Source organism: Sminthopsis crassicaudata, chromosome 2 (assembly GCF_048593235.1).
Source record: "Sminthopsis crassicaudata isolate SCR6 chromosome 2, ASM4859323v1, whole genome shotgun sequence".
Classification (NCBI taxonomy): Eukaryota; Metazoa; Chordata; class Mammalia; order Dasyuromorphia; family Dasyuridae; genus Sminthopsis; species Sminthopsis crassicaudata.
The window spans coordinates 513,607,950-513,622,386 of NC_133618.1; the positions used below are offsets into that span (position 1 = coordinate 513,607,950).

General features: G+C 35.0%; 1 protein-coding gene across 3 annotated transcripts in view; it reads right to left on the reverse strand.

Annotated features, from left to right (window-relative positions):
* ACIN1 (apoptotic chromatin condensation inducer 1) overlaps positions 1–14,437 on the reverse strand; it is a 39,518-nt gene that overhangs the window by 23,421 nt on the left and 1,660 nt on the right. For all 3 annotated transcript variants that reach the window (XM_074294255.1, XM_074294254.1, XM_074294253.1), the window contains exons 2-4: positions 14,321–14,386; positions 11,646–11,757; positions 1,867–1,955 (exon numbers count right to left, since the gene is read on the reverse strand). In XM_074294255.1, coding sequence (XP_074150356.1) covers positions 1,867–1,955; positions 11,646–11,757; positions 14,321–14,386 — 267 coding nt within the window. The remainder of the gene's footprint in view (positions 1–1,866; positions 1,956–11,645; positions 11,758–14,320; positions 14,387–14,437) is intronic.

A 14,437-nucleotide genomic window follows, 5' to 3' on the forward strand; every position in this document is an offset into this window, starting at 1 on the left:
GGTGTAAGTAACCTGGGTAGAAAGACAGTAATGCTACTAGTTTACATTCAGTTCCCAGTGTTCCTTCTCTGAGTATAGCTGTTTCTGTCCATTATTGATCAATGGAAGTGAGTCGGATCTTCTTTATGTTGAAGATATCCACTTCCATCAGAATATATCTTCATACAGTATTGTTGTTGAAGTGTATAATGATCTCCTGGTTCTGCTCATTTCACTCAGCATCAGTTCATGTAAGTCTCTCCAAACCTCTCTGTATTCATCCTGCTGGTCATTTCTTACAGAGAAATAATATTCCATAACCTTCATATACCATAATTTACCCAACCATTCTCCAATGGATGGACATCCATTCATTTTCCAGTTTCTAGCCATTATAAAAAGAGCTGCCACAAACATTTTGGCACATACAGGTCCCTTTCTCATCTTCAGTATTTCTTTAGGATATAAACCCAGTAGTAGCACTGCTGGATCAAAGGGTATGCACAGTTTGATAACTGTTCCAAATCAGAATGGCTGGATGTATTCACAATTCCACCAACAATGTATCAGTGTCCCTGTTTTCCCATATCCCCTCCAACATTTTGCATTATCTTTCCCTGTCATTCTAGCCAATCTGACAGGTGTGTAGTGGTATCTCAGAGTTGTCTTAATTTGTCTATGTCTTAAATCTTGACCTTTCTTCCAAGACTTAAGTCACACATTTCACTTTCTAGAGTTAGCATCTTAAGCTCAGCATATTCAAAACCAAACTTTTCTTTTTACCCAAAACTGATCCCCCTTCTGACTTTCCTATTTCTGTAAATGGTACTTTCATTTCTTTACTCAAACACTCAACTCTGAAATCATGGTGTCATTTAAAATTTCTGCCTTTCATTAACCACACAAATCAATTTTAAGATTTTAGGGCGGGGATACAGGATAGAAATTTCATTCCCAACTATACTAATTTTGCAATTCTTTGACTTAACTGTATCCCAGGAAACTTCATTATTAAGTCTCATGATCCTGCAAGATTCAATCAGTCTTGGTACTCACACTTCATCTGTCCTTGGGTTTGAATGGTGGAATCATTAACTCAACTCCCCTTCCTTGTCCCTTCAATATTCATTTTGGAATTCTTTTGACTTCACCATGCCCCTGCCCCAGTGCTGTTCCTTCTCACATTTTTTGCTTTGTGAATTATCTTCCTCCATTATATTGTTAGAGTTCCTTGAGGGGAGGGACTGATTTTTTTCTTCTTCTTCTGTATTTGTATTCCCAGGTCTTAGCACAGTGACTGACATATTATTGGCATTTAATATTTACTGACTAAAAACTGTATCCAAAGCAAGTGTCACCAAATCAACTTAGAAAAGGACAAAGGTAAAACATTATGTCCTCTCTCTATTTGCTCTTTTTTGCCCTACTTATGATTCTACTCATACATATATCACTTTTGTGCCTTTCCTGTTTAATTTCCAAAAATCTTCACCTGTGAAACTCGTCACCTTTTAAGATATATTTATAAAGCCTTTCCTTTCTTATCCTTTTTCATACCCCAGTCAAGAATTTATTTTTGCTCTTAGAATTTCAATTATATAATCTTATATCTAAAGATATGAATTATTGTCATGAATTATTTTATATTTTCCTTTTATATCACAATCTCCTAGTTTGTGAGCTTCATGAGAGCAGATTTGTCATTTAATTTTTATATTTCCTTAACATTTAGCAAAGTATGTTGCACTTAGTGGGTGCTTAATTATATTTGCTAAACCTGAAGTCATTTATCTATATCTTCATACACACAGTATAATAGAAGCCATTCTATTAGACAAGAAGCATTTTTATTCTCTTGGAAAGATAGTATGCATCAAGAGGTCTCACCTGTCTCACCCTGGATGACCGTCTTTCTCCTTTTCTTGGTCTATCATCATCAGATTCACCTTTCTCTTCAGAGAGGGAACAGCTTTTTCCTACCAAAAGGAAAAATAAATGAGGTCAGGATTTTATCCACTGTTGCTTTCCTTATAGAATTTAATTCTAACATGAAATCCACCCTGGCCAGATAGACGAAAACACTGATTTGTTTTGTTTTGTTTTTTTCAGTATTAGTACAGACTCTAGAAATATGCTGCAAAAAAGTTGTAAGAGTTTTCTAACTGGGTTCTCATCTCTGTTCCTATTGAACATTTAAACAATATTCTCAAATCAATTCAGATTCTGTAAATAAGTCAAAGGATGTGTGATCTAATTTCTATGGCGAGGCAGTACAGTGGATAGAATTCTGGACTTGGATTCAGGAAAACTTGAGTTTAAATAGTATCTTAAAGACTTCCTAGATGTGTGATCCAGGCCAAGTCACTCAATCTCTGCTTGCCTCAAGTTTTTCAACTATAAAATGACAATTATCCTGTGAAGATAATGCAAAGGAGTCTTTAGATTGTATCTACTATATGACAGGCATTATGCTAATAAAGGACTTAACCCAGTGCTTGCACATAATAGGAACTATTTAAAAGTTGTACTTCTTCCAACAATTTAAAGCAATCCACTTCCAGCCACCTAACTTGCTGATCTCTTGCTCATCCAACATGCTGGGGGGCAGGAGGGAGGGGAGAGGTGTGATTCCTCAGCATTATGTGGTTATCAGAGGCCATGAGCTGTCCATTATTTATCTTTCCTTCATTCTCACTGGATGATCAGCTTATCTTTGTTTCTAGTCACACATTTCTCTAGGGACATCTTTTATACCATTTCTCCTAAGGAATTCTTTAGCTATAAAGCATGGCAACCTATGATGGAGAGGTGATATGACCAAGCTGGGACATATTTAAAAACAAGCAATTCTGCTCTGCAATTAACTCCAAAAAATATACATGAACTTCCAGAAAGTTTCCATTTGTTTTCCTTATTACTCAAACGCACAAAATTTTCTTAATTTTACATGTCAATCTGCTATTCCTGTGAACCTTTGCTTCTGACTGACTGCTAATTTGTTTTAAACAGATTGTCATGGCACATGCATTTTTGCTTACATAGATCCACATAGATACCACACAGTATAACCACCCTATATGTAGCTGACAAAAAGTTCTTTCCTTTCGTACAAAGGAAATGTACTTTAGGCAAGTCACTTAACATTCTAGTTGGCCACCTGTTTCTTCATTTGTAAAACTAAAGGCTGGATTCAATTCAAATACCTCAAAATGTCAATATGGTACTAAGTTTTTTTAATAAACTAGAATTACAAACACACCTAAGGAAACAGTATATTAAACAGTCCAAAGATAATTATATTCTAGGATGATAGTTAACTTATTTCTATATCACTGCTGAGACTGAAACTACTTTCCACACTAATGGTAGCTTAAATCAAACTTCCCAGTAGGAACTCTTAACTCTTTTTTTTCCCCCTGAGGCAATTGGGGTTAAGTGACTTGCCCAGAGTCACACAGCTAGCAAGTGTTATTAAGTGTCTGAGGCCAGATTTGAACTCAGGTCCTCCTGACTTCAAGGCTGGTGCTCTAACCACTGCACCACCTAGCTGCCCCATTCCCCTTAACTCTTAAGCTCTTCTCTTTTCCTGATTTTATTGTCCTAACAACTTGACTAGAAAGCTTCTTTTAGATTTGTGAGAATTTACTGAAGAATTCCTAATCAGGCTATATGAATTGTCTCAAGAAGGACTGATGCCAAATTTCACAACAGGAAGAAACTAGAAACTTGTAACTTCACACTACCTGCACCTATAATTTCCAAGGTTAAGAAGAATGAACTGTGGACGAATCCTTGAGGGATTCTAAGAACCATCTGCTAGATTCCAGTATTATTAGTGCTATATGATAATCTTCAATGAAAACTCAGAACAATTTAAATTAGAAAATATGACATCCAAGGCAATGCTACTAAAGTAGATAGCAAAGAAACTGGTTATCTAATCAGTCCCTTTGTTAAGACCGGAAAAGAATGTGTCATATATCTATAAAATTATGGAAAAGTACAAGGTCAACTAACTACAACATATGAATTGAATACCAGATAGAATGAAATGTTAATATGTACATAATTGAGATTTGATAAGTGAAAAAAGAGAGGAAACTCATTTTCCCTCCTTATTTAGAAAAGGCAGATAGTTGGTACAGTGTATGCACTATTGAACCCAGAGTCAGAAAGACCAGAGCTCAATTCCAACTTTAGACACCTGACTGGCCTAGTCATAGAAACTTTATCTTAGTTTCCTCTTCTGTAAAATAGGGATAATAGCACCAACCTCTCAAGGTTAAAAAGTGCTTTATAAACCTTAAAGTGCTTTATAAAAACTAGCTGTTATTTTTTATGTAAGTTAAATAAGTCATTTTTTACCAAAATGTGTTATTGTTAAATTATACATCTATAAAGTACTTCACAATTTAAAAAATTCTTTCTTCTATATTATCTCATTTAATATTCCTAATATTGTGATGACAGTGCAGATAGAAATTCCTCCTTTTCAGATCAGTAGCTGAAGTTGAGAGGTTATTGACTTATTCAAGATCACATCCACTCTCCCATACACTAAATGGCTGAGCTGAGCTCTATAACCTGTCTTCTTATTCAATTTTGTGTGACAACTCTGAACCTATAAAATAACATTGTAAAGACAGTCTCTGGAAGATCTGAAGAGCACCAAAGTGAAGAGTTAAAAAGAAGCTGAAGAAGCAGATGGGTCTGGTGACTTGCTAGTGACTGTACTGTACCAATAACTTGCCAGTTACCACTGGTCCACAAACTAACTGAAGCACTAGACACATCCCTCCAATAGAAACCAGGAATCAAATGGTGAATTTAAAAGGGAGATGAGCTCAATGGGATGAGATAAGGAATTAAAAGGTTGCTTCTGGAATGAGAAGGAACTTAGGGGCTTCACCTGGGAAAGATGTCACAGGAGCTGCCTGGGGCTGAGCTGTTTATGACACTAGGATGAAATGCCAGCTTAGGAAAAGGTGTGAGGAAGCTGAATGGTAACAAGGAGTAGAACCAGATTTAACAAGTAGTTGATGCCTCGAATTCTGGAGGATCCAAGTTCAAATCTGTTCTCAGACACAACACTTCCCAGCTGTGTGACCCTGGGCAAGTCACTTAACCCCAGCCACAAGGGGGGAGGGGAGGGAAACCAAGTAGTTGATGAATATGTTACAGAACAAGCAAATAAAAGAAAAATGGATCAGGAAATGTGGTGAAGGTCATAATTTCTTCAAGTCTATGGAATTCAAAAAGAGTGATGAAGACTACTGTAATATTAGTGCAGTGACCTTTGAAAGTTGGGGAAAGAATCTTTGGGAATGGGAAAGGTAAATGATTTCTTAGCCAGTACAGGAATTAGGCTGCATTGACAAGAGACAGTGTGGTTAAATAACAGACAACTGAAAGACCCATAACTAGGAAAAAATAGGAATCAGACTCTGTGAAGCACAAAAATTTAACTAGATACTAGCAATAATGCCCACTGACATCTATTTTAAGCAAGAAATGTAAGTAGTGTGGCCTAACATTCGCCAGCATTATCACCAGTCAGGACTTAAAGAAATGAATAAAGCACACATGCCTATGAAGCTATTTGGTAGTACAATGTGTCACTTGCCTACAGTTAAGAAAGCTATAATCTACAAATTTATAGCTTCATTCTGTCTTTGTTTTATTTTCCTTTTATTTGAACTCAGGAAGACCTGAAACTGGCCACCAATTATTACTGGCTACATGGCCCTGGGCAAGGCCCTTAATGTGTTTGTCTTTGTTTCCTCAACTAGAAAATAGGGATAAGAAGAACACCTATCTTATATTATCATATGAGTTTTATATGTGATAGTACTTATAAAGAGCTAAGTCCAGTAACTGATACCCAGCAGATGCTAAATAATTACTTATTCCCTTATTTCCCTATATTTCCTGGGAAAAGTTCTTTCAGAAAAATTCCAACCTTCTGTTAACTGAACTAAGTAAGGAAAAAGGGATTTTCTTATAAATTGATTAGTGGGAAATAGACGATAGTTCACAGAGATCACAACTACTTTTGAGGCATCATGAGAAAAATAGGCTCCCTAAATATCCAGAAAATTTTTTGAGGAAAAGAAATTTACACCTTTAAAGTAAAACCTGAATTTTTTTAAAGAGGATTTTCCCTTATAATATATACATAGGAGATAAATATCTGTATGCTGACAGCATCTGAATCAATATAACCTGATTAGCATATTGACAAACATCTGACTTTTTGATGACGGTTAAGGGTGCAAATTATCAGAATGATAAATATGAAGACTAAGTAAAAACTCATCGGATTGGTCTGCAAACTATATGTTTATTACAACATATCTTTAAATCAAGAATCATCAAAAATCTCTGGAAATCTATAAATAATCTCTATTATCAACAACCAAAACATCCTTTAAAAAATCTCTCTTGTGCCAGATTTACAACTTTAAGACCTGAACAAAACTATGGTCTGGATATAATCCTGATATTAACACTGATTCCGTCAGGAATTGTTAGAGCTCTATATTATTAATGCTTCACAAAAGATTTCTAACAAATGCTGAACCTATTCTAAAATTTATGTTCAGAGATAATAATTTTACAGCTTGAAAGACAACTGAAAGAAATGTTGGGAGTACCCTACCACTCACTACCAAATATGTATGTATTTCATTATTTGGCTCTCTTCACGATTCCTGGCTATCCTTTAAAAAAAAAAAAAAATTAAGATTATACATGTATATATATATTTTACGTATATCCATACGAATCATGTTGGGAGAGGAAAATCAGAACAAAGGGGAAAACAAAAAAACAAAAATAAAAAAAAAAAAAAAACGAAGGAAAAAAAGATGAAACCAGTATGCTTCAATACATACTCAGTCTCCATAGTTCCCTCTCTGGATGTGGATAGCATTTTCCATTCAAAGTTTACTGGAATTGCTTTGCATCACCAAATTGTTGAGAAAAGCTAAGTCTATCACACTTGATCACCACACAATCTTGCTGTTACTGTATACAATATTTTCTGGTTCTGCTACATCACTCAGCATAAGTTTATTAAGTCTTTCCAGGCTTTTCTGAAATCTGGCTATATATTTTTTTCTCCACTAGTGATGATGACAAGTATAGCCTAGCAGTGAACTCTTACCATTAGACACTGCTAAAACCCTGATCTCTAAATCTTTTCTTGCTATTTTGTTCATTTTTATTATCATCATTATTTACTTAGTATTTTATTTTTCCTGGTTAGATGTAAACCATTTTTAATATTTGTTTTTAAAACTCCTGAATTCCAGATTTCTCCCCTTCCTCCCTTCCCATCCCCCTCCCCCACTGAGAGGGCACATGATGTTATGCAAAACATTTCTATAATGTATTCCTTTTTATTCCATTCTATTTATGCCTTTAATCTTTCACTTTCACCTCAAAAGCATAGTTGATAGTATTCCAATGTGCTCACACCATTCATATACTCAAAAATCTTTGACTCTCCAATATTCAAGAATAATTCTCTAGAGCTAGTAGTAAAGTATAGATTTTATAGTTTAGCATTAAAAATTTCAAATACTTCCAACTTTATCTCTTACTGCTCCCCAAAATGAACCCTTTACTCCAAACAAATTAGTTTCATTTCTTGAAAATGCCATGTACATTTCTACTTTCAACCTTTATATCATGACATTTTTCCTGGTTCTAACAATGCCCTCTAGACACTGATGCATTGTTGGTGGAGTTGTGAAAGAATCCAACCATTCTGGAGAGCAATCTGGAATTATGCCCAAAAAGTTATCAAACTGTGCATACCCTTTGACCCAGCAGTGCTACTACTGGGCTTACATCCCAAGGAAATACTGAAGAAGAGAAAGGGACCTGTATGCGCCAAAATGTTCATGGCAGCTCTTTTTGTAGTGGATAGAAACTGGAAAATGAATGGATGCCCACCAATTGGAGAATGCTTGGGTAAATTATGGTATATGAATGTTATAGGATATTGTTCTGTAAGAAATGACCAGCAGGATGAATACAAGGAGGCTTGGAGAGACTTACATGAACTGATACTGAGTGAAATGAGCAGAACCAGGAGATCATTATGTACTTCAACAACAATATTGTATGAGACTGTATTCTGATGGAAGTGGATGTCTTCAACATAGACAAGATCCAACTCACTTCCAGTTGATCAATGATGGACAGAATCAGCTACACCCAGAGAAGGAACACTGGAAAATGAGTGTAAACTGTTTGCATTTTATGTTTTTCTTCCCAGATTATTTTTACCTTCCGAATCCAATTCTTCCTTTGCAACAATAACAACAACAAAAATTGGTTCTGCACAAATATATATTGTATCTAGGATATACTATAACATATTTAATATGTATGGGAATGCCTGCCATCTAGGGGAGGGGGTGGAGGGAAGGAGGGGAAAATTCGGAACAGAAGGGAGTACAAGGGATAATGCTGTAAAAAAAATTACCTTATGCATGCATATGTACTGTCAAAAAAAGTTATAATTATAAAATTAATAAGAAAAAAAAGAAGGAAAAAAAAAACTGGCATGAAAAAATTCTCCAAATCATTAATACTTAGAGAAATGCAAATTAAAATAACTCTTAAGATTCTACTTCATACTTATAAGATTGGCAAAGATGTTCCAAAAAAAAAAAAAAAAGGAGGGAAAACAACTGCTAGAATAGTTGTGAAAAGATGGGCAAACTGATATATTACTGATTGAGTTATGAAATGGTCCAGCAATTCTAGAAAGCAATTTGGAACTTTCTGTATATACACTGTGCATACATATTCTTTGACATAGTGATACCATTAGTAAGTCTACGTCCCAGAGAGATTAGAAAAGAACTCTCATGGGCTATAAAAATACTCATAGCAGCTCTTGTTGCAGCAAAGAACTGGATCCTAAGAAAATGGCTATCAAGTGAGGAAAGGTTGAACAAATTAAAAATTTCTAAGAAATAAAAAAGGAGATAGTTTCAGAGAAATACAGGAAAATATATATGAACTTATGCAAAGTCAAGTAAACAGTAACAGGAGGATAATTTTATACAGTTAACAACAACACTGTAAAGAAAAACAACTCTGAAAGATTTGAGAATTTGTCAAAGTGCTCACTGATCACTCATGATTCCAGAGGAACCAAATTTGAAACATGGTACCTACCAATAAAAATAACTGCTGACTCAAGGTGCAGAATAAGACATTTTTTGGACAAGGAAAATGTGAATTAGTTGTCTGAATATGCTTTTTTGTAACAGCAGTTGTGTTTTTCTTTTTTTTTTTTTTTTAATAAGAGGAGGGGAGGTTGAGAGGAAAAGGTTGCTAGCAATAATGTTGCCAAAAAAAAAGAAAAAAAAGAAAAGAGGGTCATTGAAACATTTCAAAAAATGCAGAGAACAAAGAAGTTCAGAAGGAAGCACAGACAAGGATGACAGTTATAAAAGTAACATGCTTAATTTATTATATACCTTTTAAAAAAAACAAGTTGCACGTATTAAACACTTGCAGTTCCATATATAATCCTTTTCTGTTTTGCTTTCTTCATGAAAATATTGTTTTTCATGTTTAAGTTCAGAATTAAAAAAAAAATTTTAAAGGAGCAAAAGAGACTCAATAAAACATTTAAAAAGAAAAAAAAATTCTATGTATGATTTAGTAGACGGTTACTTCCACTTGAAAGACTTCAGTTAAAAGTACAGTATGATCAAGGATAAAATTTGCCAAATAATGAGAAGAGCCTAGGATTTTAAAAGAACCTATTAAGTTGTCAAAAAGAACTGCTTTCCAATTGAGCTAAATTGTGGGATATGAGCTGAACTGAACTCTTAAGTTGGCTTTAAAATTTAGCTAAACATGTGTCATTTTAATTACCAATAAGAAACAATTGTTGTTGCTGGCTTAGAGGCTCTTTTAATAATCTACTTCTGTATCAGATCCTTCTTCAAAACAGTGTTTTATCTTTGCAATGTCCTTCCCTTCTTCTAGTCTACCAAACATTCTCATAGTTAAAAAATTCCTAAAATCTTACTTCTATGAAACCTTCTTAGACCAGAAGACTATTTCCCATCACTTTATCTAATCTAAAACCAATAAACTTTTATTTAGCATTTTGAGGTTTGAAAAAACATTTTGTTCATTACAAATCTGTGAGGCATTTCACAGATGAGAAAGGTAAGAAAAGTTAAATGATTTTCTCTTAATCACATAGTTGATTAAATATCTCCAGAAAAATTCTAATTCAAATCTTTTAAGCTAACTTTCAAGTTGAGGGTTTTATCCACTATACCAATGCATAGGTAGGGAGTTCCCTTATCATTATGTCTTTGGCTTCTGTTCATTGTTATTCAGTTGTGTTTTCATGAATGCATTTGGGATTCTCCAGATTTGTCCTTTCTTTCTCCAGCTCACTTTACAGATGAGGAACTAAGGCAAACAGGATTAAGTGATTTGCCCAGGTCACACAGCTGTGTCTTGATAAAATGTCACATTTCAACTCAGGCAGATGAGTCTTCCTGATTCCAAGCCCAATGCTCCATCCATTGTCCACAACCTATCCTTAGACACACTTAATCAAAGTTTATATAAAATGATAATATTTTACTATTCACATATTAGTTTTTTATCTTATTATCTATATATATACTTTATACTAACCCGAGTTATCATGAAAGCATTTGTCTTTAACTGCCAACATACATAGCTGGAAATGACCAGGCTTAAATAACTTTCATTGATAGCATCTTATTAGGTACAAGACACACAATGAATTCTGATGACATTAATTAATGATGGTGAAAACTCAGAAAACTACTGTAAGATACTTATTGGGAAGGAAAGCTGGATGTGAGGTGACAGGTGTGAGTTCTAATAGTATTGCTATGATTACTAACTAAATTCAGGATAGAGGTGGCTAAGATGATTTATTTTAAAAAATACATACACCCCAAACTTTAAAAAAAGTAAAACAGAAATAAAATGAAAGCAGAATCAAAGGGACACGAATTCTATAAGATAAGGTAGTTAGAATTTCCCTGCAATTGTCATGCAGCCTTATTTAAAAAAAAAAAAAAAAAAAGGGCGGGATAATAACTTCAGCCCCATCAGCTTTGCAGTGCAGAGGGGAAAGATGCATACTAGCTGAGTATCTACTGACCTCTAGGTGTGGTGTCTCCAAGCTGCCCTGAAACACAGGAGGCAGCAAGGAAACCACTCCCTCAGGATGGATCATCTTGTTCTCTGACTAGGCTGAGACTTCTACAAAGCACAGAAGGGGGGGGGGGGGGGAAAGGAAGGGAGGGAAACAGCTCAACATGTGGAAATGAAGTGAAGGACAAAAAGCTATGAACACAATCTCTGTCTCTCACACACACACATACCCTCTCAATCTATCTAGCAGACATCTTTTATTCCAGATCTATCTGCTGGATGGAATGGTTCCAATGAAAATAAGTCAACTCAAACTTCTTTCTCTGACAAAAAGTAAGTGGTTAGTCTCATGGGTCAGAGACAAAAAGTAGAAATTCCAACCTGTAATACTTATTAGTGAAACAGTATTGTCAGAAAAACCTATCGATATGAAAAACTCATTTTCTTTTATCTCCTAGAAAAGAAAGAGGCTGACAATCTAAGGTTACCTTCAAGTTCTGCAGCTTCTCGAGCTTCTCGTTCCAGTCGCTGCCTGAGAAGTTCCTGCTGCTTTTCCAGATATTGCTTTATAAAGCTATTCTGGCTCATTTCCTCACCAATCTGTAAAAAACAACAGAAAGAATAAGAATCTCAGAGTACAACACAAAAGAATAAAACAGGAAGAAAGCACAATGGAAGAAACATCTAAAAAAATATGATGGGCTGTGTGTCTCACAAAGTAGCAATAGAAGGAATTAGGTGCAATCTTAATTCTAACCATCCAGTTCAAACTGATACAATCCAACTTGATGTTTTATCTTACATAAATGTTAGCAAGAATTATAGTTTAAAAGATTGTACATGGTTATTAATCTTTATCAGAATGTTTGTGAGTAATGTTCTCTCTAAAATGTAATGTTGTCTGTTGAGGTTTTCTTGGGGTCTCTAAGAGCAGCCTTCCTTGCAGTTCAGGGGTTAAAGTCCAAATCCTTTATTGTCTCTTTCAAAGTCTTATCTCCTTCACTTGGGACTCGGCTAGTTGTCTGGAGGCCTTCTGGAGTCTTGGTTTCAGTGGAGAAGCAAAGGAGAAGAGCCTGCCACTAAGGCAGTGTGAGATGGGATGAATCTGTCTGAGTCTAAGGGTTTGTGCTCCAGCCTTCAGCCCGCTTGTCTCTGAATCTCTGACTCTCCCTGGCTGAGGTTTCTACCTTATATGCTACACACTGAGTATACACCAATCATTATATCACTAGGAAATCATTATTTGTTGCAGGGATAAATCAATGCTAAACTAGATTTAGCCATTGTCTCCTCAATTCCACTTAATAGCTTGTTTCAAGTTCTGGCCCATAACATCTTGTAGGATTATATCAATCATTCTGAACCATGCTAAATTAGATAACTATTGTCTTTATCAATTCCACTGATTTAGTCCCTTGTAAGAATCCTTTGTTTCATGTTCAGAGTTCTGGTCCATAATACTTGTGGTCATGGTAAGGGAGGAAGGGAAAGAAATTTGGAATACAAAATCTTACAAAAATGAAATGCTGAAAACTATCTTAATGTGTATTTGGAAAAATAAAATACTAGTGAGAAAAAACATTTATAGCTACAATGTATGCGGATTTCATAAGCCTTTTTACAATTTAGAATAATTTAAATTATTTGTGTCAACTAAAGAGATAGGCAACTGAAGAGACAAAATTTTCACCATTCTCTATCAACACACAGAAAAGCCTAATAGTCTCCATAATTTAGATTGAGTAGTTAAAAACCTGTCCATCTATATGCTAAGTAAATTTATAATTCAGCTTTTTTGGAGTTGTGGCAAAATTACTGAAAACTAACAATTTAAGGCTCTTTAAGACTCTAAGAACCATTTTTTTAAAAAAGAAAAGACTTCAATAAAGAAATAAAACTTTTAAAATATTTAATATTTCACAAGGCCTGGATCTTAGGTAGAGATCAGAAGATTTATAAACAATTTAAGCCCATGTTTGTAAGAACAGAGCTGCTAGGTTGGAAACACTACAACATAGAGCACGGCTTAGCCTGGGCCAGTTTATTAGGTTGTTAAAGTACCTGAACTAGAGCTTTGTAAACTGGCAGGATTAAGGAAGTGTCTGGCTTAATGAGGAGATAACAAGGGAAAGGTGGGGCCTCAGTGGAGTTTGTTTTTCCCTAGTATCCTGGGACTTAATCTAACAGTGAAACTGTAAATGTTCAAAATAAGAGAGGCTTGTGTTTGTCCTTTAATGTTCTGCTATAGAACCAGACTATCAAAATTGAAAGGAACTTTTACAGATTTAAATACAACTCTTCTCATTTTAGAGATTAAAAAAATGGAGACCCAGATAGCTTTGATGACTTCTCCAAAATCACATAACCAATCAAACAATAGCAAGCTCCTACTATGTGCCAAGCACTATGATAAGAGCTAGGGATATAAAGAGGCAAAAGACAGTATCTGCCAAAGCAAACTACATATAGGATAAACAGGAGATATTAAAAGAAAAAAGACAATGGAATTAAGAGGGATTGGGGAAAGCTTCTTTTAGGTGAGATTTTAGTTGGGACTTAAAGGAAGCTACAGAGGTCAACAGTGTTTCAGACATGGGTGACAGCCAGAAAGAATGAATGCCTGGAGCGAGGAGATGGAGTGTCTCATTTGTGGAACAGCCAGAAGGCCACTATCACAGCTAATTATATCCAGAAGGAAAAGGATTAAAACTTATTTTTTCAAAATTAAATGATCTACAAGACTCTTATTAAATGGGAGAAATTAGTGGGTAACCTAGTTCTGGCTACCATTTATAATTCTATGTCAAAATAAGCTCGTTTGTCCAAACTCTTCTAACAAAATGTCAATTTCAAATTTATATCCAGTATCATCATGATAATTTTTTTTTTCTCTTAAGTGGAAAATAGATGCTCTGACATTCTGAACCCACTCTAGGTTATTCCTCTTAACAATTCTATTAAACCCATATGTGAATGTCAGAAAGTAACATGACAGCTCTTTTCCTTAGGATCTTGTAAATGACTGAAATGAACTAAAGAATTCAATAGCTTTAGGAGAGAATTATGTGAACTGGGAAGGATTTCAGTAATAAAAATTTCAGGCACTGGTATGTCCATATTTACATCAGCAGCCCACTATTATTAAATGAAACCTTTCTCTTACCTGGGAATTTGGCTGGAATGCAGTGTGAGGTGTTGAATGTTTCTGTAAATTCTCCAGCATTAGAGCCTGGGATAAAGACAGAAGAAACTCAGAAACCCAAAAAAGTCAAACCCTCTT